The sequence below is a fragment of the Panulirus ornatus genome, chromosome 14 (genome assembly GCF_036320965.1).
Source record: "Panulirus ornatus isolate Po-2019 chromosome 14, ASM3632096v1, whole genome shotgun sequence".
In the NCBI taxonomy this organism is placed as follows: domain Eukaryota; kingdom Metazoa; phylum Arthropoda; class Malacostraca; order Decapoda; family Palinuridae; genus Panulirus; species Panulirus ornatus.
In genome coordinates this window covers 46,873,872-46,900,610 of record NC_092237.1, presented here as the reverse complement: position 1 = coordinate 46,900,610, position 26,739 = coordinate 46,873,872, and the positions used below count along the sequence as shown (strand labels likewise).

At 42.3% G+C, this 26,739-nt stretch overlaps 1 protein-coding gene across 3 annotated transcripts in view; it reads left to right on the top strand.

Annotated features, from left to right (window-relative positions):
- LOC139753376 (protein fem-1 homolog C) overlaps nucleotides 1-25,333 on the top strand; it is a 273,427-nt gene extending 248,094 nt beyond the window's left edge. For all 3 annotated transcript variants that reach the window (XM_071669802.1, XM_071669801.1, XM_071669803.1), the window contains exons 2-6: nucleotides 11,089-11,248; nucleotides 11,879-12,079; nucleotides 12,512-12,730; nucleotides 14,872-15,061; nucleotides 19,535-25,333. In XM_071669802.1, the coding sequence (XP_071525903.1) occupies nucleotides 11,089-11,248; nucleotides 11,879-12,079; nucleotides 12,512-12,730; nucleotides 14,872-15,061; nucleotides 19,535-20,618 (1,854 nt within the window). In that variant the 3' untranslated portion in view covers nucleotides 20,619-25,333. The remainder of the gene's footprint in view (nucleotides 1-11,088; nucleotides 11,249-11,878; nucleotides 12,080-12,511; nucleotides 12,731-14,871; nucleotides 15,062-19,534) is intronic.
- The last annotated feature ends 1,406 nt before the right edge of the window (nucleotides 25,334-26,739 follow it).

Sequence of the window (26,739 nt, the reverse complement as noted above, 5' to 3'; positions counted from 1 at the left end):
AATTCCGAGAGAAGTGTGGAGTGAGGCACACGGGAGGTAATGCCTTCGACTGGCCTCTTGTAGTAAGGTATGCTCTCGGTGGTGTCACTTAGCAAGTTATACCCTTAGCTTGTGTCACTCAGCATGTTATCTTTTTTTTATTTATTCCCCCAGTAGTGTCACTGGGCAAGTTATTTGTCATTCCCTCAGTAGTGTCACCCAGGGAGTTATGCTCTTAGCTGGCGTTACCCAGCAAGTTATGCTCGCAGTGTCACTTAAAAAATGCTCTTAGTGTCACTCAGCAAGTTATGCTGTTAGTGTCACTCAGCAAGTTATGCCCTCAGTTAGCGTCACTCAGCAAGTTATGCGCTCAGTTAATGTTACTCAGTGAGTTATGCTCTCAGTGTCACCCAGTGAGTTATGCTCTGTGTCACCCAGCAAGTTATGCTCTCAGTGTCACCCACCAAGTTATGCTCTCAGTGTCACCCACCAAGTTATGCTCTCAGTGTCACCCACCAAGTTATGCACTAAGTTGGTGTCAGGTTCTCAGATGTTGGGGGTTAGGGGACTTTAATTAAGGCTGCGTGCGTCATATAGGACTGGAAATAATCTCTCCTCATTGGATGAGATGGGACTGATACACACACACACACACACACACACACACACACACACACACACACACACACACACACGTGTTGTGTTATATTGACAACTTGTCATTAAACAGCTTACTATAGGATTTGAACCGTCGGTCAGGCTCCTGAAAATGGAGGAAGCCTCCTGACCCTCCACAGATTCGTAGTGTTAATTATTACGATCGTAATTACTATGATTATTACGAAAAGTTGCCCAAAAGGGAACGCGGTGGAGTGTGGGACGTCACGGAACCAGTCACAAGGTAGACACTGGGAAAGCCCCCCCTCGTTTTGAGTGGCAGAAGACCGAAAGACTGCCTGAAAGGATGGACCGTAGACGTACCCTAGGCATGAATCAGACACGTACTGCCTGCAGCGAGGGACGAATGCAGAAGGTTGGGAGTGGAACGTGAGAGGCGCTTTCTCTATAGACCCTTTGGTGCCCCAACAAAGGATAATTACATCCTTGTGGATGTGGGTGGATGTTTGCCCGTGTGGGTTCGAGTCCTTACGTGGGTGGACATAAAGGAGACTTTGCGAATATGGACGAAATGTACCCATGTTCAGTCTGGGTTAAGGAGCCACCTGTGGGTGTGGGTGAATGTTCCTTTCTTGATGCAGTTTAAGGTGTTCGTGTGGGTGAAAAGGTTTCCCCATGTTGAGGCACGTAAGGTTCCTTTGTGGTTACTTATGAAGGCAACCTTATGGTTGTGGGTGAAAGTGCCCTATAGGGTCCAGGTTGAGGTGCCCTTGTAGATGAAGGTGCTGTAGTAGATGTAGGCAACGGGATCCCTCTGCTTGTTGTAACCCTTTACGTTTAAGGTAAGAAATGTGTAGCGTTATACTACATCGAACGTTACCACACGCTCAGGCGGGGAGGTAAGGGTACGGGTGGGATGTGAGGACGGGCAGTGGACTCATCGCTCATGCAACGTTACATCATGTCATCCAGGTAGGATAGGGAGGCGGTAAGTGCCTTACCTGGGTCTCATATCGATCCTCGACCATGGCATGAGTCCACCCTACACGCTCCTCCATCACACCCTACGGCCAAGCTTTTCTTCATCTCGGTCGCCCCTTGGGAAAACTGGGTCGGGTCCACTTCCACACTTAGTCAGCAGGCGAAGTCGTACATGTGTATTGAACCCTGTGGAAGTTGGAGGTAAGTGTAGTTACTGGTGACCGACATACCTTGATGTGGACACCAGTGTTGGGTAGACCTTATAAGACTTTGTAAAATGCTATATCTGAAATACGAAGGTGCCATATGTGCACAAATAGAGAGAACACCTAAAACATCCGGGGCCCAAGACTATTAAACACGGGATGGGCTGCACGGCAGAGAAGTTCAAGAGCGCATTGGACAAGTACCTACAAAGTGTACTAGACCAGCCATGACTGTGGGGTCTATGTGGGCCTTAGGACTACGGAGCTTCCAACAGCTTGGTTGACCAACGACCCAATCCTCGGCTTATCCTGGGCTGTAGGGGAGAAGACCCCCGAAGACCACAAGGTATTATAAGTCTTTTGAGATATCTTCGTATGTCGTGTGTGGCACGTCTCAAAGATGTTCTTATTAGACGCTGGGAGGGTGTTGTAGGAGAGATGCTGGTTTGGCCGGGAGTGTGGTGGTGTGGTCGACCAGTGGGTTGCTATAACGACGCCCTGGCCTTCATTACAGATGCTTATGGCTCCAGAACCAGGTCATCCCTGATGCCTTCTAATACTGAAGAATCCTGGGGCGACTCCATCTCTGGCATCCGGCCAGGGTGACAATTCCCTGACCTGTCTTAACCTCATCCCTTCAGATCCCACCCTGAACTGTCAACCGCTGTGCTTCACGTCCCTCCCTGACCTGATTTGACCTTTGTTCCTCGAGGTCCCTGACCTATCATAACCTTTGTCCTTCAGGCTCCCCCACCCTGACCTGTCCCACCCTCTGGCCGCGACAGACACCATTGTATCCTCGCAGCGGTCGTTGGACACGGGTGACGTTGAGCGTCTCATGATTGGTTCTCTCTGTGGAGGTAATACGCCAGTCTCCATCGCCCGGGCGTCGTGCACGCCTACGAACGACGTCACACAGTGTTGAAAGTATTTCGCTGTCTTGACGGAAGCTGTCAGGTGGTGCGCTGCCGCCGGACTCTGTCGGTGAGATCTCTCGATCGAGGTGGTGAGGTGTCGTTACTTCGTGTCTATCCATTTCGAGTCCTTGGTGTGTGTGTCCTTGGCTTGCCATCAGTGTCGCCACCTTCTTCCCCTCCCAAGTGCATGGTCGGCGTACCAGGTTGTGAACCTCGAATTCCTCCGACGTGTGAGCTTTGGCTCTGGGGTTTGATAACTCTAGCTTTGCCCTCATGACAAATGCTCTCCATCTGTTGTTCGCTGGTGCTAGTCTGCTTCTGCGACCACCAGGATTACTATTTGCGTCTGGCGGGAGGAGAGGTCTGTGCTCGTGTTGCCTAGTCTCTTAACCCTGTATGTATGACTTGTCTTCTTTCTCTCTCTCTCACACACACACACACACACACACACACACACACACACACACACACACACCTTACCCAGCCCATCAGCAACGGATTAGGGAACTGTGAGGGTCAGCAGTTTTAACGACTTGTGTTACGCTCGAGGCAGGACGAAGCCTAACAGTGGAGACCACCTGAATGTTATACAACGTTCTTCATGAAGATTATACACTCGCCACCATTCACGAAGAGTTAAACACTTCATTTGTCACTCATCACCAAACTTGCTGATTTTCCAAACAAAGTGGGTCTACGTGGAGCATTCCAGCCGCCATATGGCCTCTTGACATACATGATGAGCTCATTTTGCCACGCTCGCTCACCCTTAAATTTGCTGACGTACCATAATAAGTCACAGACAGCGCCTTGTGCTCCCGACACCAACCTCTTTTAAAAACCTTACGACAAGCTGTCAGAGAGTCTCGAGGAGCTTGTCTCCACCTAGTGCCGACTTTCCGCCTACAGTTCCCCGGAGACAGAAGTCCTCTGCACTCCATCTTGATGAAATTGAATCTAGTTTCTATCACAGGAAGATTTCCTTTATATCCTTCGACCACGACTACAAGCAGTTACAAAGTACGAGGAGAGAGTTTGACACACGTGTTGCCCCGTGTGTGTGTGTGTGTGTGTGTGTGTGTGTGTGTGTGTGTGTGTGTGTGTGTCAGAGAAGGTTGATCGTGTCAATTATGTCGACTGTCGTCCTGAAGTTTTCAGTCTCCGGTGTGACTTGTGACCACCCCTGGTGACTACGTGTGTTCATCCTGAGGGACGTTCGGAAGACGAAGGACACTGAAGGGATTGCAGCGGGTAACGAGCAACAGCGAAGGAGGGAGTGGTCAGCTCCGGCTGGGTGGTAGGAGGGAGGAGGAGCACTTGGCAAGAAGAACCGTGAGGGGGAAATTCCAGATGTTAAATATTTGATCCTGACGCCATTAGAGATTAAATATTTCCTTGGAAGGGAGCCAGGCTGGCCACGGTGTGATGGGGGTAACACAGGTGTTGCAGGTGTTGGTGGGTCGGCGAGGCAGCGGGAGGGATGTGCGGGTGTGTGTCATCAGGGCAGGTGATTTCCCCAGGTGATGTCGAGCGTGTCACAAAAAAAGTACGAGCTCAGGAGTCGCTGTTCACCTTTAGTTCAACGGGTGTTCCAGTGGCATTTCATGTCGATGCTATTTGAACATTTGTTGAGCTAGTGGTGAACATCGAGTCCTACCTTTTGCAGTGGAGGGGGGGAGCTCTGAGCCACCCTGGGTGTCAGAAATAGACTTGAGGCTCGGGCAGCAAGGATGGGCAGGTGTTAATGGTATTCACCTCACTACAGTCTTGGCAGGCGGCACCGCACCCCAGGGCTGACTCCTCCACGACTGTCGCTGCTCTGGTGTAGGCGGAGGGGAAAATCAAGGGTGGATTTGTGTGGTAATGATGTGGTGGTGAGGTGTGTGGTAGATGTTGTTACTCATGTTTGTGCGTGGGGTGAGGGCACCGGAGCATTTGGTTGGTTAATGGTGAGAGAAAAAAAAAAGGGTCGTTGGTGTGTGGGTCTATGCTTGGTCTTCGTCAGTTTGCATCGCTGGGGATTTTGGTCGCTAGATTCGCTCGGCCTCTGGTTTTGTAACAGAGCTCTCTTATGGTATTCCAGGATGGACTGTTATCGTGGTGGTGTGTTGCGCGGTGGTGTGTGTGCTGGAGGGGTTTGAGGCTGTTTATCAGGGGTGGTGATAGCAGGAACGAGCACGACCTCTCGTTCAAGGGAAGGGCTTCCATCAGGATTAGTTTTCCAGGAAGTGGCAGATGGAGGCGTCCACAACCTGCACCTGTGTTGTGTGTACGGTGGATGTTGATGGCTCATGACCGCGGGCCTCCAGAGTAGCGGGGGAAGCAGAGTGGTTTGTGGCGGTGTGAGAAGGACGTTTGCTGTAGGGAGGCTGCTGTGCTAAGCTTCGACCTGAGGCCTTCAGGAGAGGCAGAGGGAAGGTGGGAAGATGACTATGGGATACAAATGGCGGGGATGTTGGTGCTGGAGCGGGTAGAGATAGCGTGGGTAGTTTGAGTGTCGGTAGTTTGAAATGGAGGCTGAGGGAGGTAGTTGTCGGAAGGTTTACGTAAGGTTTGAAATGATTGCTTCTTTACTGGTTGACCTTCGTCAGGCGGGTTGCCCTGTGCTCCTCTGCTGCAAAGCACAGGGACATATTCGTTCGTCCGCGCGTGTGTGTGTGTGTGTGTGTGTGTGTGCGTGCGTGCGTGCATGCATGCGTGCGTGCGTGCGTACGTGCTTTCGCGTCCCAAACTTGTGCACACAGCAATGAAATGCCTTTGAGTACTTCCTTACAAGGTTGCCTGAGGATGATAAATGGAAGTTGTACAATAAGTTACAGGCGTAAATGTTACTTTACCAACACGTCTTGTGAGTCATTTCCTTCCAAGTGCCTGGAACGTGTGCAGTTGATGAGGCTTGCCATGGTCCTGCCCCACCAAGGCATACAAACGCTCTCTGGCATGAAGAGGAAAAAAATGTTCATTATTCACCTTTCTTTTCTCTCACTGCGGAGAACCACCAGCTTAAAGCTGGGTCATGAGACCGTAATGTGTGAGGCAGATGGGCTCTTGTGGGCGGACCAAGGAAAACACGGCACTTGGTTCTTCCCGTCTTCGTTCACACAGATCCCCCACGTTACTCTGTATAGATGCCAGTCTGTATAGAAGCCAGTCTGTATGTTTTCTTTCCCCTTCAAAGTTTGCACTGGGAGATGATAACCTGTCGAGGGTGGGGTCACGTCCATACCCGTGGCAGGTTGACGGTAATGGTGGCTCCTGACGCGGCTGAGCCTCATGCGCGGGGCTGTTGACATCCTCCTGGGTCTGTGGCCGCCTTCCTTCCCACCTGGTGGGTAAATGGTGCTGGCCAGGAGGGAGGCAGTGGCGGGAGGACACCTGCACAGGTGGAGGTTTTCATGATACATGTATGAAGCGCAGTATGATGTGAGGGGACCTCACCGGGAGGCTGTTGTTTGGGTCGTCCGTGTTGGGTGGGAGGGAGGGAGGTACCGTGTAGTTGCTGAGAGAATAGTTTACATGGTTTATTCTCCTGGGGCTCTTTGGGGGGGGGGGGGGAGACTATCGTGGCAGGGTGCAACGTGTGGGAGTGGCCTGCTTCTTAAGGGTACGGAGCTTTGGGGAGAATACCACAGATTGCCACGGGTCACCCCTGTCATGATGGAACGTGTGAGGACTTTACTGAAGGGTTGATGATTAACGAGGTCTTTTGAGGGAGAGTGGTGATGACTTGCCACTGTACCCAGTCTTAAAACCATAGGTTGGAGGGAGAGAGAGAGAGAGAGAGAGAGAGAGACGCGGACGGATACCAGTCAGTAAGTTGCCTCGTTGTCCTTCCCTATTCATGGAATGTCGGGAGGATGTGGTCGCTGGCGTGGAGTGTCACGGAGGAAGTAGTGGTGACGCCCCTGCCCCAGCTGTGGCGAGGGCCAAGGCCCTCGCCACTGGGCGCAGCAGTGTGGTGACGTGTATAGCTGCGGCCACTGTCGTTGGTGGGGTCAGAGGGGCTCTGTCTCCTGTCATTACTGGAAACTGGAATCGTACGGCGACACCTGGAAATCCTCTACATGAGAAAGAATAATAACAAGCATGAAGATTAATAGAAAGCTGGAAGGCGACGAAAATACATCTGATGAAAGAGGAGACAGTGAAGATCGGGGTTTACACCACTCACGTCGTAGGATATCAGAGAAAACAGAAAAGGAAGTATGGCATTATACAGAGAGCCTTACTAGCACGTCGGAAGGGGACAATTAGGTGTCAGTGTCCAAGCAAATGTCCCATTTTACGCATAAAAGTGTTGCTTGAACAGGGGATAAGGTTCCACCACTGGAGAAGTATTTGTTTTAAGGTTCATTCACTGGAGAAACTTTCTAGAACAGGTTTTAAGGTTCATCCACTAGAGAAGTGCTGCTAGAACAAGTTTTGAGGTTCGACCACTCTAGAACAGATGTTGATGTTCAACCTCTGGGAATTTTTTTTTTTTTTTTTTTTTTAGACCAGGTGTTGATGTTCTGTCACTGCGGAAATGTTTCTACAACAGGAGTTTAAAGTTAGACCACTGGGGAAATGTTGCCAGGCCAGGTGCTGAGGTTCTGCCACTGTGGCAGTGTGCAAGTCACAGTGACTGGAAGGTCGGTGCTTCAGCCGGTACTGGTGGAGACCAGGAGGTAGGAGGAGGCGCCCGAAGGAACGGCACGGAATGAACCAAACAGTACGAACGTCTACCACAGTGAAACCAAACAGAAGGTGGACCAGGTCGACCCAGAGAACGTTGTAGGTACAGACTTTGGGGGGGACATATGAGAGGACTTGGAGTAAGGCAGACACACACACACCGTCCATGAACAAGTGCACAGCTAAAAAGAGAAAACAAAATAACTTACTTTTCCCATAGTTACGTATGTGTATGTCAACTGCCATACTATAACGCAACCAACGTGAAAATATTCATCACACAATGTCCACCATTGAATACATGTTGTTAACACAGTATTACTTCAGCTCAGTCAGTATGTAACTTTACATCACTTAAATGTTCACCATTAACTACATAATGTTTGTCAACATGATACTACTGCAGTGCAACCTGTAATGTAACTTCACATCACTCAAATGTTCACCATTAACTACATTTTGTTTGAAAACACAGCATTACAGCGATTCAGCCAGTGTGTAGCTGTACATCACGCAGTGTTCAACTGATCAGTACCGAATGTTTAATGTACAAACCATAAAATTTTGTTGTGTAAAACTTACCGTATCGTGTAGATATCTTTCGCTCGTGTGCGCATCCGAATCGTTAGAAGTTCTATCCAGCCTTACCGTGATGCTCATCTGTTTTGTGATGGGTTATCTAGTTACTGTTATGACCCCCCCCATCCCATAATTCCTCAACTGTGTATATTTTTTCTACCGAATGGCGCTTGCTTGAATTCGATCAACCGTTCTTCTTTTTTTTCTTTGGTTCCCACTGTTTCTTGTACAGGTTCCTTCCCGCCCCGTTTTAAGGTGGTGATTCACGTACAACAATGTAAGGCAGGGCTGCAGGACGACCACCACTAGCCTCCATGGGAAGGCAAGTGATTGGATTTGTGCCGGTGTCAGCCGTGAGTTTGCTGTGCAACCCATGGCTCATCCTGTGAGCGGCAGAGGAAAAGAATTACAAGAGGTCACGAAGCGTCTTTGTTAGGACAGCTTGAAAACCATCCACACATCACTCCGATCCGCGGGACGGCGAGAGCAGTAATATAATAACAGTTGGCATATTTTCCAGTAAAACAAGAACTCTAAATGGTACACGGGGAAGAAAATGGCTTTCTCAAGTGGTTTATAGGTTTAGAAATGATTGTTCACAACTTTGACGGAAACGTGTGGTAAAAATGTTGAATATCAAGACTGAAATTGAGATTTCGTATTTGAATCTCTCTCTCTCTCTCTCTCTCTCTCTCTCTCTCTCTCTCTCTCTCTCTCTCTCTCTCTCTCTCTCTCTCTCTCTCTCATATGTATATATATATATATATATATATATATATATATATATATATATATATATATATATATATATATGTTCACTGATTGGGTTCAACCGGACTTCACCAGCATTTGCTTACGCCACGAGTGAAAAAGTCCTTCGGCGAGGCGCCTGTATACCTAGGAAAGTCTTCGGGAGTGCAATACCCGAGCAGCCCGAGCCGGGCCCAGCGCTATTGTCAGTGAACGAAAAGGAGTACAGTGTCGTTGAGGAACTACTCCCCACTTCGCACGATTCCATCATATCGTGGCTGCTGGGATTATCGCTGAGCCTTGAAACTGTAGGACCTTACACAGTGAAAGGGGGAGATATAGGGGTGTTATGTGTAATTCATCAAAAACAATTCCGTGAATGCGTATAGGCAAGGCTACACGATCGGTCACCCGGACCTGAACGCCTGTCGCAAGGAAGTTTGTCTTTTGTTGACGCTCTTGACCTAAGCCAAACCATATGTGTTCGCGTCATGAGCGTATACCTTGTACAGCTCATGACACCACACAGCCGGGCGAGTGCACGCACGTCATGTGTACTTCTCATGGATGGGAGTGAGGTCACGTGTACACTATCATGGGTGAACGGTTGTTAAATGGCGCATGTATTGTGTACATGTTGGGTGCGAGGTGGAATAAAAGGGACGAGATACGAGAATCGGATTTGGAAGGACTAATTGGCGGGAGGTCGAAGTAGCTTAGGGGATTGCCTTCAGGTTATGGGGTTCGGGTTAGGTAGAGTGGAGATACGAGTACTCAAGACAAAGAGATTCTGCCAAAAGGCAGGGGTAGCGCGTAACGATCACCGCGGGAAATTGTTTTTTTTTTTTTTTAATAAACAAGCCGTGTGAGTTATATGTTATCTTTTGTCTCGTGGCTGAGATGGAGAGATTGTTTATTTGTGGATCAGAGAGAGAGAGAGAGAGAGAGAGAGAGAGAGAGAGAGGGAGAGAGAGAGAGAGAGAGAGAGAGCGCTGAATTGAAGGTCAAGTGGTATGGGGGGAGGAGGGGAGTGGGGTTGAGTGAGGTACTCGTGTGTGTGTGTGTGTGTGTGTGTGTGTAGTAAGCCTGGCGCCCCGACTGGTGTTCTTGGCCTCATTCCGTATATTTATCCGTCGCCATCAAGATGGCGGAGACAGCGACAGGTGGTTATCGATCGTCAGAATTAATGGTCACCACACACACACACACACACACACACACCAACCATCTTGCTCTGGTGGTGATATAACGATGATTCTTTGGGTCCGAAGTGAGCTCGTTGCCTGGCGAGATCAGGACAGGTTCTCCCTTAGTCGGCGCACCCGCGTGCATACTGCACATCGTACCACCACTGTCCCCTTGAACACAGTGGTACTAGCCTTAAGTATGAACCACCACCCCATACCACGTACGTGTCCCTCAAACAGCCAAACGTGTCTCATGCATTCACACACGCGCGTCTCCAACAGCTATGCGCCTGTCCACAGCTCCAACAGCCTCAAATCAGCCACTCTCCAAAATCCACACCCAAGCAACTCCAGGAGTCACACGCCTACTGCTCTGACAGCCACTCAACCATTCCTCCGACAACCACACACCTGTTACTCCAGCGGCCACACTCCTGTTACTTCAGCTGCCACACACCTGTTACTTCAGCTGCCACACACCTATTACTCCAGCGGCCACACACCTGTTACTCAAGCAGCCACACTCCTGTTAATTCAGCTACCACACACCTGTCACTCCAGTGGCCACACTCCTGTTACTTCAGCTGCCACACACCTGTTACTCAAGCAGCCACACTCCAGTTAATTCAGCTACCACACACCTGTCACTCCAGTGGCCACACTCTGTTACTCCAGCGGCCACACTCTTGTAAATCCAGCGGCCACACACGTTACTCAAGCAACCACACTCCTGTTACTCAAGCAGCCACACACCTGTTACTCAAGTAGCCACACACCTGTTACTCAAGCAGCCACACACCTGTTACTCCAGCGGCCACACACTCGTAATTCTAACAGCTTCACACTTTTCGCTCGCATTCACGCACCTACTTTAACAATCTGCATATCCAGCAGCCACACATCTGCCTCCCCAGAGTTATGATGAGGACCATGTACAATACTGTATTTTGTGCGTACAACAGAAATTTTGATAACATCCTACTATAAGTGGCTGTACTTTTTACCTTATCAGTTAATCGGTTTAGCGAGGTAGGATCTGGAAGTGCATTATCATACGTATATATAGGTGTCATTTGATCTGCTTGTGCAAGCATTATGCTGAGAGTGTCAGTGACTTTAGAAAGTTATAATACTGGGTGTAAAAGAAATGTCTTGAGATATTCTGTGTTGTCATTACCAATAATTTCATCGTTTCAGATGCTCCTAGATCATCGTAGCCGCAGTGAGATGACCCGTATGGTGAGCGCGCGGACGAATGGTGCCACTCCGCTTGTCATGGCCGCCAAGAATGGACATCTCTCTTGCGTCGAGTACCTTGTGGAGCGATGCAATGCTGACCTGGAACAGGTTGGCTCAGGTCGGTAGAGACTAAAGATCCTATCTTTGGTAGAGACCAGGGAGGATGTTCTCATTTTGCCATGGTGGCAGATCATACTTTTTTTTTTCTTTTTTTTTTACCATTTCCACTCTTTTGCAAATTTGACATATGGTCGTAAAGTAATTTGATGTAGATCGGTAAGTCACGAAAGTCAGGGAGCTGATAAACAAGTGCTGAAAGCCCCCAATTAGGTTGAGGTTTGCATGGTATTTGAAACAAATCAAGCTATTTTCTTCATTCAGTTTGGTATATTCAAAGCAAATGGAAGCTTGTACCCATACAACTTGGAGTCCAGTATTATTCGTTTGTTCTCTTCCAGACAAATTAGAACAGTAGATTGTAAATTAAAAGACATTTACCGGAGATTGTTCAAAATTTTGAAAGGAATGGAAAATTAGCACAAAAGACCTTTACCTTCATTTAAGCACCCTCCTCAGGAACGAGCTTTAAAGGGGTGGGAGTTCTTGGTTGGAAATCCCCCCATCTTGTATTATTATTACCTTCTAAAAGGAGTAGAGGAAGGAACCAACTTGTATGTTTATGGCTGTGCCTTACTAAATTTATTCTTGTAGAATTTATGAGTCCTAAGAATATGAATTTAATCTACAGTTGTGTTTGATGGTGAGACCATAGATGGGGCTCCTCCCCTGTGGTGCGCTGCTGCAGCTGGTCACCTCGATGTTGTGTCATATCTCTTAGAGAAAGGCGCTAACGTCAATGCCACTACCAAGACCAACTCCACCCCTCTCAGAGCAGCTTGCTTTGATGGACACTTTGAAATTGTCAAATATTTAGTGGAACATAATTCAGGTTGGTTATAATCGTGTTCTGTTTTTGTAGTGTGTACTTACTCTTTTTTTAGATTGATTTTTATTATCTCTGTTGACTCACCTCAACTTGTAGGAAAATTTTATTTCAGAAAATTTAGGCACTGCAACTTAATTTTACAATCACGGAAATATTAATGGAGAAGATTGAGAGTGTATGTAGTAGGCAGTGAAAATGATATATTATATAGGACTTCTGTGTCGTCAAGGCTGCATTGCACTACAGATAACAGCATGGTAATGATGGACTCCTTTAGAGGAATGTGTAGCTTTATGCAAAGGAACATTTGTGTGAAAATTGTACTTGGCTATAATCTCAAAAAATTTTTATGCATATTATAATTGAGTCATGTATAGGGTTTGAGGCTTTTAACAGTTTTGAACACCTCTGCATCAGTAATTTTTCATTTTCCAGACATAGAGGTTGCAAATCGTCACGGTCACACATGTTTGATGATCGCATGCTACAAGGGACACTTTGAGATTGCGAAGTACCTCATTGAAATTACTGCAAATGTGAACCGTAAAAGTGTGAAGGGTAACACAGCATTACATGACTGTGCAGAATCGGGTTCATTGGACATAATGAAACTATTGTTAGATCACAATGCCAAGATGGATGTTGATTCATATGGTAAGTTTGAAACCTGCTGTTGAATGAATAAGCTTTTAAACCGTTATTTGATCCATTATAGATTTAGATTTCAAAAATAAGTTTTAAGAAAATCAGGAATAGATAGTTTCTCAGTTGATTTATTATTTGTTGCTGAGAATTTTTACGTTGATTCATTATGATTGGGATTTTTTTTTTTCATGCTTGATCACCATTCCCCACACGAGCAAGGTAATGTCAGGAACAGATAAAGAAAGGCCACATCTGCTCCCGTATTATCCATGGGGATAGGGGAGAAATAATACTGCCCATGTATTTCGTGTGTCATAGAGGACAACTAAGAGGGGCTGGGGTGGGTGGCTAGAAATCCTCCCCTCCTGTTTTTTATTTTCCAAAAGAAAAAATAAACCAAGGAGCCAGTTGAGGAATTTTCCTTCAAAAGCTTGTTGTCAACTGTTCTTGACACTACCTCGCTCTTGTGGGAAATGGCTAGCACGTATGAAATACATACTCACATCCTTACTCTAGCTCTCTTGTTTATTGCCCTGTTTCAGGGCACTGACTGCACATCATCCTCTATACGCCACATTGCTCCAGTTCACTTTATCCCATACACACCTCGCATCCTTCTGCATTTTTATGTTTCTATAAGTCTGTGCATCTTTCACTCCAACCTTCCATTTCATTCTCCATTGACCCCTTCAGCATTTTTCCTTCTTTTCTGCCAACATATCCTTTAGTCAACATATCCTTCTAGTCAGTCACTCCCCACTTATCTTCTTATGTTGAAACCATTTTAGCATAGCCTGTGCTGCTCTGAAACATAGTCTGCTCAGGGTTGGAGCAATTATGCTTTGAAAATTTATAACAAATACTTTCCATTTTTTAAATTACAATGACAAATACATTTGGGAATAGCAATTACATTACAGTTACCACAAAATCAATTATATTTAAAGTTTCACAAATCTGGAAAAGAATAATTTTCATTAAAAAGAACTAGTTTTGCATTGTAAGGTGATCGTTTATTTCCAGACAAGTGACCCATACTATTTTGAAGCCAAAAATAAAGATTTCATTCTAGTAGAAGTTGCAGCAGATGGTAACTAAAAAGTTGGTAGTATCCAAACAATTCACTGTTGCACTTTATCAGTAACATTGAACAGAAAGAAGCGACACCAAGTTGAGCTCTGTTAGCAGTGAAAAAATATCTGGAAATACTGAAAACTCGCTGTGATAGAGCAGATGTAGCAGTACACCCAATCACCTCTCTTGCAAGGTTCTTCAGTGGATGCAAAGTTTGGAACACTTCTTTCCAGTATAGCATTAGATTACTTGAAAATGATGGAGTTCCTTCCTCTACATATTGCTTCAACAAAAGACTCGCCAATACTGTGCTTCCCTCTGATCCCCATTGATTTTGGAATTTTCTTGAACATTTTGGTATGAAGGATAAAAATCTGTCTTTTTGATTCAGGTAATCCTTCTGCTAGATCATCCCTGTTACTTTATCCATTTTTGATGACCCCTCCTTAACTGTCACCAATTCTTCAAGTGTTTCCTTGACATATATTAGCACTTGGTCCTGCTCCTCTTGTAATGGAAGCCAGTCCAATTTAAACGTAGGATCAAAAAAAAAAAACCACTACTTGAACATCTCATTTCCATGTAGCCTCCTTTCTTTGTAACTTTTTGAAAGTAATACAGAAGGGGAGGTTTTCCTGCCCCCCCCTCCCACCCATCTTAGTTATCTTCTGTAGTATGCAGGAGATACATGGGCAGTATTCTTTCTCCATATCCAAAGGAATAATCTGACGTGATATCCATGAAATATTTAGGTGTTCGTTATTGATGTGTCAAATGAATTGCAGCTAAGTACATCATGTATGGTAGAATGATCTTATGTTTCCTGATTAAGGGACCATAATGGCCTGCTAACTATGCTGTTAGATTTGATATTATCACTTTAAAGCACTTAACTGTATGACATCAGTATTTTTTTTCTTTTTTATGTCATTTTTTTTTTAGTATTTTGCACACCTTATTAAGTTGCATACAGAACATTTTTAACTTGGCTAGAAAAAGGTTGTGGAATGAAGTTGTATTTTGTGAAGAGTATGCTGAATTGAACTGCAAATTGACCTTTATTATATTTACTTCAGGAATGACACCCTTGCTAGCTGCAAGTGTCACTGGCCATACACACATTGTGGAATATCTAATTTCTCGAACAGACTTGATATCAAGAAAGGATAAGATTGATGCTTTAGAACTACTTGGAGCTACATATGTTGACAAGAAACGGGATATGCTCGGAGCTCTCAGATTTTGGAAGATGGCAATGTCTGAAAGGTATGTGTGAGTGTAATAGTTAGTATGTGATGTGAGCTTTGCACTTTGGCCCCTTTTCTCATAGTTGTATATTTGTTTTATTTATTTCATTTATTTATTTATTGTTCATAATCACTGTTTCCCACAGCGAGGTAGCGACAGGAAACAGATGAAGAATGACCCATCCACTCACACGCACATATACATGCCTATGCATTTCAACGTATACATACATATACATACACAGACATATACATATATACACATGTACATATCCATACTTGCTGCCCTCATCCATTCCCACCGCCACCCTGCCACACATGAAAATGGCAACCCCCTTCCCCGCATGCTCGCACACAAGGTAGCACTAGGGAAAGACAACAAAGGCCACATTCATTTACACTCAGTCTCTCGCTGTCATGTGTACGGCACCGAAACCACAGTTCCCTTTCCACATCTTTTTATTTATATATATTTATTATACTTTGTCGCTGTCTCCCACATTAGCAAGGTAGCACAAGGAAACAGACAAAAGAATGGCCCAACCCACCCACATACACACACATATATATATATTTTTCTTTTCATTATTATACTTTGATGCTGTCTCTTGTGTTAGCGAGGTAGCACAAGGAAGCAGATGAAAGTGGCCCAATCCACCCACATACACATGCATATACATACACATCCACACATCATATACATACCTATACATTTTAACATATACATATATATATATACATACACAGACATATACACATGTACATAATTCATACTTGCTGCCTTTATTCATTCCCTTTGCCATCCTGCCGCTCATGAAATAGCATCCCCCTTCCCCCCCGCGAGGTAACGCTAGGAAAGGACAAAAGGCCACATTTATTCACACTCAGTCTCTAGCTGTCATGTGTAATGCACTGAAACCACAGCTCCCTTTCCACATTCAGTCCCCAGAGAACTTTCCATGGTTTACCCCAGACACTTCACATGCCCTGGTTCAATCCGTTGACAGCACATTGACCTCGGTATATCACATCATTCCATTTCACTCTATTCCTTGTGTGCCTTTCACCCTCCTGTATGTTCAGGCCCCGATTGCTGGAAATCCCCCCCCCCCCCCTTTTTTTTTTCTAATTTTTCAAAAGAAGAACAGAGAAGGGGGCCAAGTGAGGATATTCCTTCAAAGGCTCAGTCCTTTTATTTTTTTTTTTTTTTTTGATTTTCCAAAAGAAGGAACAGAGAAGGAGGCCAGGTGAGGATATTCCCTCAAAGGCCCAGTCCTCTGTTCTTAACGCTACCTCGCTAACGTGGGAAATGGCGAATAGTATGAAAGAAAAAGAATTATTTTTTATTTATTTTGCTTTGTCGCTGTCTCCTGCATTAGTAAGGTAGCGCAAGGAAACAGACGAAAGAATGGCCCAACCCACCCACATACACATGTATATACATACACGTCCACACACGCAAATATACATACTTATACATCTCAACGCATACAAATATATACACACACAGACATATACATATATACACATGTACATAATTCATACTGTCTTCCCTCATTAATTCCCATCACCACCCCGCCACACATGAAATAACAACCCCCTTCCTCCTCATTTGTGCAAGGTAGCGCTAGGAAAAGACAATAAAGGCCACATTCGTTTACACTCAGTCTCTAGCTGTCATGTAATAATGCACCGAAACCACAGCTCCCTTTCCACGTCCAGGCCCCACAGAACTTTCCATGGTTTACCCCAGACGCTTCACATGCCCTGGTTCAATCCATTGACAGCATGTCGACCCTGGTATACCACATCGTTCCAATTCACTCTATTCCTTGCACGCCTTTCACCCTCTTGCATGTTCAGGCCCTGATCTTTCTTTTTGAAAGAAAAAGAAAGTGGTTTGGGCACATGGAGAGAATGAGTGAGGAAAGATTGACCAAGAGGATATATGTGTTGGAGGTAGAGGGAACGAGGAAAAGTGGGAGACCAAATTGGAGGTGGAAGGATGGAGTGAAAAAGATTTTGAGTGATTGGGGCCTGAACATGCAGGAGGGTGAAAGGCGGGCAAGGAATAGAGTGAATTGGATCGATGTGGTATACCGGGGTCGACGTGCTGTCAATGGATTGACCAGGTGACCACTGCCCACATGACAGGTTAAAATAAGGGCTAGAGCTAACGAAAGCAGATTCTACCCATTCAGTAGTGTGACCCTCATTTTGAATGTGATTAAAAATAGCAGAATTTTCTGGCCGTAGTTAACAGCATGTTTATGTTCAGTTATTCTTGTGCTTAGACAGCCAGTTTGGCCAATAAATATATCATTACACTCTTTACAGGGTATCTTATAAAGCCAAGGTTTATCAACTAAGGACAGTCTTTGGTAGACATTGACTAAATTCCAACCAATATTATTAGGATTACTTAGAGTTACATTAAATGTATCACCCTCAATAGGTTTAAAATTGGACTATAAAGTCTCTTAAATTTTATTAACTACGTTAATTGACCTTCTTTATCTTTGCTCATTCCTATGTGTGGTTGTTTTCATTGACTGCTTCATATTCTGTTATCTCCATTAATGGCATATTGACCCCTTTATACTGCATCATTCCATTTCACTTTCCTGCACAATCAGTCCAAGAGTATTCAAAGTCTTGTTCACTCCATCCTTCCATCTCCAATAGAGTCTTCCCCTTCTTGTCACCTCCACTTCTGATGCATAAATCCTTTTTGTCATCCTCATCACTCTTTCTCTCCATATGGCCACATCATTTCAGCTTACCCTCTACAGATCTCTTATCTGTACTCTGAACTACACCTCTGTTACCCTATCATTTCTTACTCAACCAACCCTCCTCACACCACATACTGTCCTTAGACATTTGATATTTAACAAATTCTTATTTACCTTCTTCCATACATTCTCATCTATAGCCTATTCCTGTCATCCACACAACACTGACTATTACACCTTTAGACATACCAATTTTTGCCTTCTTGTTTAGTGACCTCTCTCTCCACACATTACTCAGTGCTCTCAGGACCTATTACCTCCTTGCCCATCCTATGACTCGCCTCAGCTTCCATGGTTCCATTCATTGCCATGCCCACTCCCTGGTATCTAAAACACTTCACTTCCTTCAAGTTTTCTCTGTTGAAACTCACACCCTAACAAAGCTGTCTCTTTGCACTGCTAAACTCAATAATCTTTCTTACATTTACATTTAGTTTCAACATACTCCATTCATTCACACTCCCAAACTCTATATTCTTCACTCATATCTGCCACAAGCACATTGTTATCAGCAAACAAGAACCAACTCACCTCCCAGGCCCCCACCTTACTACCCTAATAGTCTGCATACTATTCCTCTCTCCCTCACCTCACCATCCATAAACAAATTAAACAGCCGTATTGACTCTACACTCCCCTTCTGCAGACCCCCCTTCTTCTGAAATCATTCATCCCTCCACTCATTTCGCACACACATGCCTGACTCTCTTAATAAAAACTGTTCACTGCTTCTAGCAGCTATTGTACCACACCAAATAATTATAACACCTTCCACAGAGCATCTCCATCAGCCCTCTCATATGCGTTCTCCAGATCCAGAAATGCCCTGTACGAGTTCTCTTTCATCAAGTTTTCCTTGCACACATTCTTTAAAGTAAATGCCTGATTTACACATCCTTCACAACTCTATCATACAGTGTATTAAACTTATACCTCTGTAATTTGAACATTCACTTATGTTCTTGCCAATCCTCTGATATCTCACTATGAACCATACATACATAGAAAATCCTATGTAACCTATCAACAACACAATCATGCCCTTCTTTAAGAATTTAGAATGCAATCCCATCCATTTAAATAACTTTATCACACTCCATTGTACGGAAGGCTTTCAACACCTCATCTCGTATCATTGAACCACTTGCCATGACTTTTTCACTTTGCATGCCTTTGCATTCAAAACGTCCCTCATATGCCACCATATCATGGAACACATTCAACAATCCTTCAAAATGCTTACTCCATATCCTTTCCACCTCATTTCTGTTTGTCACCACTTTCCCATTTGCCTCCTACACCTGTATACCCATCTGTTCTTTTGTTTTCTCATTCTTTTCAAACTGTTAAACTCCTTCCAAAACATTTTCTTGTTTTCACTGAATAAAGTCAAAATTAAAAGGTATGTACATAAAGGTGTACTAACATTGGTTGGACACTCAAAAACAAAGCCCAGGAAACTTGTTTCATATGATTTCCTCCACCTGGTACACAAATCATTATATGACAACCCCTAGTACTGACTGGTCAAAAACCTAACCAATGCAAGCTTTGAAAACAATTTTTTCAAACAAGCAGTTGTTCAATTTTTCAGCAGTCAATGATATCTATTTTTGTGCTTTATAACTTTCATTGTACTGTTCTTTATCACAGACAATTTTGTTGAATTAGAATAACTTACCTCTTCATTGTTTCAGATATGAACAAGGGGTAATGATATACCCTAAGCCAGTACAGCAGTCTCCCATAGCTGCCTACGAAAATTCAATAGAAGTAATGACTCTGCAACAGCTTGATGAAATAATTTCTGATCCAGATGAAATGAGGATGCAGGCACTACTTGTGAGGGAGAGAATTCTAGGGCCAGCTCATCCTGACACTAGCTACTACATTCGGTATCGAGGTGCTGTTTATGCTGATACTGGCAATTTTGATCGTTGCATAACGCTGTGGATGTATGCATTGGACATGCAGCAAAAAATCCTTGAACCCTTAAGTCCAATGACACAGAGCTCATTTGTGTCATTTGCAGAATTATTTTCGTTCATGATGAGTGAAGCGAAGAATCGTGGTAGAAGAGTGCCAGTGGTGAACTTCTGTGATATGATGCGAGTGTTTGAAAAGTGTTTGCGGGAGGTCGAGGTTGGCATGTATCAGCTTACTAAGGTTGTAAGTGGCTGTAATGGTATATTAGCTAATGGTGGTGAGCGAGACACCACATATTTTCACCGTACTCTTGTCATAACTATGCACTTAGTTTGCTTGCTTACAAAATTAGGACCTGCATTAACTTCCCTTCAGCGACATGCAATGAGGAAAGCGGTGTATCAGTTAGTGCAGCTAGATCCTCGGGGATCAGGAGGTGCAACTCCATTGCACTTGGCTTGTTCACGGGACTCTTCAGCAACAGTTGGAAGATTTCCAATTTGTACCTTCCCCAGCTTGGAAGTTGTAACGTTATTATTGGAGGTTGGGGCAGATCCTTGTGCTACAGATGAGCAAGGTAACACGCCATTACACACATTAGCTAGTAATAAGCAGTGTCGCAGAGAGCTACTAACTGCCCTTCTTGCTGCTGGTGCCCATCTTGATACACTTAACAGATCTGGCCAGAGCTTTTCTTCCTTACGTACCTCACGAGGGCAGCGTCTTCACCAGCTGATAAACCCCTTACACCACACATCCCTACAGTGCCTGGCTGCTGCCACCCTCCGTAGACATGGCCTTCCTTACGATACAATCTTGCATCCTCGTCTTGCACAGTTTGTAGATCAACACTGATCATATCTGTATATAGTTCAATGAGATATCCCACTCCTTGTATATAAATTAATAATAAGCATGTGTACATATATACATAATCATTATCTTTACATTTGAGTAAAGGCATATGTAGCCATGATTGACTGGATGATGTATGACATCATCTCCAAGTGGCATTATATTGTAAGTGGCTCAACGTGTGAAAAGCACTGTGGTGTATGGCTGACACTTTCCCCAGGCTTTCATTTTCTCTAAAGGTCTCCCCACTCGGTAGCATACAGATAGTTGGAATATTTATACAGACTTAATCTCTTAAAATTTTTGGTGACATAGAAACTTGACATTGTTCATTTTGAATTTGTTTAGTGAAACTGTTCACTCTTTCAAAAGCATAATTGTACCTCATTATTATAATATATTATTATTATTATTGACATAAAACATGTGCAGACGGCTGAATTTGTGCCAATATGTCATGTATAATGAGGTACTAAGTATAGTGTATCAGTTTGATATATAGAAAATAATATGATGATATCTCTCATTTGATATATTTCCGTCCACCAGAATTCAAGACATAATTATTACAGTATATTTTTGCCACGAAAACCTAAGACCTTTGAGTGTTGAGGCTTGAGAGTAAGTGGAAACAGTGGGGAAATGTCATTTCAACCTTCCATGGCATTGATATCTGGAAAATAATAATATGAGGAGTACATCAGGTGCTGTGGTGTCTTTTGACATGAAACTCTTAATTGGATTAACATTTTATGTTGTATTACAGTTGTTTGATTTTCCCTTTTGACGGTGAGATAGATACAGCGAAAATATTTCATAATGTGAAATATCTGTTGTCTATAGTAGAAGCTTCATAGTAATCAGTATTTCCCCTCCATATGAATATATTGTTTGGCCAGTATTATCATATATATATATATTCAAGATTTAGAGTTATAAATTTTCTTTAAAATATAAATTTCATGATTGGGAAATCTGATACTTTTGATGCTCCTAGACCTCTTGGTGATGAGAAATCAAGAATTGATTTTATTTTTTCCCAGCAAGTACCTTTAATCCTTTTTTAATCCTTTAATAGCATGTTATATACTGTCATTCCAGTGTGTAAAAGAAGAAAGCTGTTCTCCTTTTCATTACTTTGTCTTACTGAATCACTAGTTGAAGTAAAGACTGTTCTGATGTATCAAACACTAAGAATTACCAAAAATGTGTAAAACTGAATTACTGTTCCTCACACTGTTGGTTTATCTGTGATATAGTTTTTGTCAGTTTGCTCCACTTAGATTAGTATTTCGACAATTTTGTATGAGGAATAACATTACGCATTCTATATTTTTACTTTTGGTCCGTGATAGAACGTGAAGACTGCTTTTTTCTTAACTGGAACAGATCATTGTATTTTGATTTTGACAAGTATTTTTTCATACTTTATTGTATTACAAGATCATGAATATGTTGAAGTTTGCAAGACTCCTGCATGAAAGTAATGCTCTTCAGTGTTTTTATTATAGAAGTTTTAGAAAAACCACTGAAATCAAATGCTGTGTTAATAAATTTAAGGCGTAAGCATTTATTTGGCTTTTTATAAGAATACTTTCAGTGCTTTTATTTAAAAAAAGATGATAACTGATTTTTTAGAATGCTTATCCAGTAAGAATGTGTCAGCTTTTATTTGAAACATGATATGTGTTACCTCAGTCACCCATGGAAGCAGTACTGTGGAAGAATTTAGAGGCTTGACCTTCCCTTCTTCATAAACTGCTCTTTGATCTCATCAGCATAGATGGTCTGATGCATAAACTGCACAGTATTCTTTAAGCAAGACTATGTTCCCATTTCTTAGCCTTTAATTGTTTCCAATTATTTTACTGTTTCAGTTTCCTTATTGCCATTTTTCTCCTTTGCTTAAGTTGTTGAAGTCATCTTTTCATAAAAGGTATTTTCCAAGTAAAAACACTCAATACCCACCTTACTTGCATAATGCTTGAAACAAAAGATTTGGTCTTCAACAGATGTTTCGAGCATTATTTTCTAGGTCCTCAGCTTTTAAAGATATGATGATTGGTATGGTAAGCATTTAAAGTATTTGGAGATGATTTTTCTGTGACAATGAGAAATGATGCTAATGATTTAGACCGACATAACTGGCATTGTAATCATCACCTAAGATGGAAAGTGACTGAGTTACAGACTCCTTGTAACAGATGAGTATGGTAAAGTATAACTGATCATTGACTCAGGATATATCCCATACCTGGAATTACTCTGTATATGGAATAACTAGTAAGAAGACAATGGAATCCAAAAGAGTTGGACTTTGTTGTTTAAAAACTGTTCTAAACCAGTTGCACTTGATGCTGATTGGTTGCATGTTTCTGATTTTGTATAATATTTGTTATAAAATCTTACCAGTTTATAACACTGATATATAACATTGCTTCTTAAAGAAAACCATGAAACCTTAATCACGTTAAACTATTGTGCCTCTAATATGTCAAAGACCAGCATTATATCTATGTATATTATACAATACTAAGAATTTTTACAGTATGTGAACAAATGAAGCCCATTCTTCATGTGTTCCTGGTGCTACCTTGCCAATGCAGGATTTTAGTTTCTAATATACCATTTGCTGTCCTGAAATTGTGGGAGATTGCAGAAGTATTTTTGAACTGTACTTACGACTTTTTTTTTTTTTTTTTTTTTTTTTTTTTTTTTTTTTTTAGGACCAAATGTTACATGCCACTGGTCCATTTTTATGAGGCTCCTAAGGCTGTGCTCCAATCAGGAGCAGAGATATGATAGACCCCTTTAAAGCAAGAATTTTTTTTTTAAGCATTGCTGAAGGTGACTTTTCACTTATAGTGTAACCTCATGCAGGCAGCATCAAGTAACACCTAAATTGCAACATTTGAAGTAATATGAATATTTCATAAAGTTGGTTTGTGAAAGTCACTGCACTCTATTTTCATTGTAAAAGTTTAAGCTTGTCATAAACATTAACTTTGATTCACCGTACCTGTTCAAGTAGTATGGTAAAATGGAAGCCAGAGCAGGAGGATGAAACACCTGAAGTGGGAAAGAGAAAAGACTTTAATCAGCAGCTTAATTTATTAAGCATTGTTTTAGGGCTTACAATATAATAGGTTTAGTGAATCATGAAAAGGTAAAACTTATCATAAAGGATAAAGGGTAATTCTTCCCACTGGTAACACAGTCCTTTGACCATGGTAATGTTTCTAAAGGTGACTGGAGTCAGCTGAATTACTAACTACTATTAAAATCTGTAACTTTATCTTCCTGTGATTTTCAACACGAGGGATTATTGATTGATTTTAAAATGATTTAACTTTTTTTTTTCTTTCAGTGATGTAATTTTTTTTTGTATAGTTTTGTTTTGTCACTTTTAAGAATGGCAACTTCACAAGTGACACTTGTAATATACATATATCGCTTATGAATATACTTGCAGGGATTTTCAAAACTTTATTGGAAAATTCTTTGTTCACTCATCAGCGCCACTTCTTTTGGGATTCAGACTACTTGCAAGATGGTGTGACTTTTCATAAAATAAAGATTTGTGCTCTTTTTTTTATTTCAATAACCTACAATTCAGTTACTCTAGTAATTAAACCAGAGCCGAAAGTAAAAGAGTATCACAATGCAGTAAAACATTCTGATTGGAGAGACTTATTTCTGCATCTTTACTGAAACGTTCAAAATATACCAAATCTAATCATGTCAGACCAGCCAAGCCCAAACCACTCAAGTTGGTACCCACCTCCCTAAACGGTCAATATCATGTGAATCGACTACATATATCTCTGAAAAAGGTGACATTTATTTGGTTATTTCTCCTTTCCCTTTTAGATTGTCAGAGGTTATAGTCAGCCTTCACAATATAGCAATCTGGACACAAAAAATTACATATAAGGGTGTGAATGGGATATAAACAAAAGAAAGGACACTTGATTACTTGGATTAGAAAATTGGTAACAGGTATATAGATGTCCTTCAGAAACTGCACAAGCCAATCTTCAAGCAGAAGCTGATGAAACAAGAATGTTTTTGAAAGTGTAAATGTAAATATCTATGTATTTTCCTAACTAATGTAAGGGAAAATGAACAGGTAATGATATGTACAATCAAAAAAAGTATCTACACTTGTCATGCTTTATATTTTGAAAAGCAGGATAAAGAGTTTTGATATCTCCTGTGTTTCTTCATGTAATGGTTTTCCTGTTCTCTTTATTTGGTGATGAAATCACTAACAAAGAGAAGCATGGGTACTATTCATGGATGAAGAAACTTCCTCGAAATGGACTGCCAGATTTCTTTATATTCTTATTGTATGCTATTCATTTTAGTGAAAACTTTCATGCTTGTTATTCAAGTATACATGAATTTTTGTCATGTGAATACTAGAAGAAAATATAAATAGATGTGCAACGATGAAAGAATGTTTAGAAAATTGGGCAGTTCTAAGACACATTTCAAAACAAAAATAATGCATTAATGCTTCAGCCGTAAATGTATTAAAGTCACATTTCATGTGAAGTATCATTTCATTGTTCCATTCCCTGAAAGTCTCTTTTGATGAATAAAATGTCCAGATGAGCCATATATGACCTCAAATCTGATCCAGATATACATGTATCTTTTGAACATTTATGGCCATTTATGTTTAAAGTTATGAAATTAAAGGAAAATTAGTATGCTTTGGTTTGATAATTCCTCCCAAAAGCAAAGTTATGATATTAGAATTTGCATATCTTTGATTACCTCTTCAAATGTTTCTGAAGTAAAGCTATTAGATTTTTCTCATGATATTTGTCAATCCTCATATTCATATCTTTTTCTTTCATATCAATAATATTTAGCAACTCATCCCACTAGCTTCCAAATGTTCTCCTGTCATAAACATGGGGCAAATGTTTTTTAAAATGAAAACCAACAAAGTAGTGAATAACCTGTTTGTCCTGTTTCAATAAAGAAAAAAAAAATTATTTCAAAGATAAGGAAATTGGCATGAAGAGATTTTCCTCAAATACAAATAACAGAAGTACCAACCTTATCATGGCGACTGGAGTAGCACTGCTCATTTTACATTTCATTGAACCTTGGGGAAGCATTACATTTTTTCACTGACTGTACACTGTAGTTTAGTCCATTATGTTTGTAATTAAATTTTTATGGATGTCTGCCATATAACGGTAAACACTGCTGACCATAATGCATAAGTCTGAATCCTGATTTTGGCATTTGGTCTATAGTCAACCCAGCTATCAGTCTCCCCTAGGGGTTAATCAATACAATAGGTACCTGGAAGAGAATCTGAGGGAAGAATGCATGGAATGGCGTATGCTCAGGAAGCTTGTAAGGACAGGAATGAACGGAGACTCTGCCGTGCCTACTCCCATGATGAAGGTTCTGAAGGGAACAGGTGTCAAGAGATTTAGATAGATAGAGAGGTACCTAGGAGCTGTGGTTTCAGTGTATTACACATGACAGCTAGAGACTGAATGTGAGCAGATGAGGCCTTTTCTCCATCCTTATTTTCACTAAAGTGGGAAACAGTAAACAAAAAAGATATACATACTTACTGCCTTCATCCATTCCCATCACCACTCCGCCACACATGAAACAGCACCCCCTTCCCCCCGCGCGCACGAAAGTTAGTGCTAGGAAAAGACAACAAAGGCCACGTTTGTTCACACTCAGTCTCTAGCTGTCATGTGCAATGCATCAAAACCACAGCTTTCTCTCCACATCCAGGCCCAACAAAACTTTCTATGGTATACCCCAGATGCTTCACATACCCTGGTTCAATCCACTGACAGCAAATTGATCCTGGTATACCACATCGTTACAATTCAATCTTATTCCTTTCACGCCTTTTACCCTCCTGTATGTTCAGGCCGTGATCCCTCAAAATCATTTTCACTCCATCCTTCCACCTCTAATTTGGTCTCCCACTTCTCATTCCCTCCACCTCTCACACATATATCCTCTTTGTCAATCTTTCCTCACTCAGTCTCTCCATTTGGCCAAACCATTTCAATATACCCTCTTCTGCTCTCTCAAACACACTTTTTATTACCACGCATCTCTCTTACCCTTT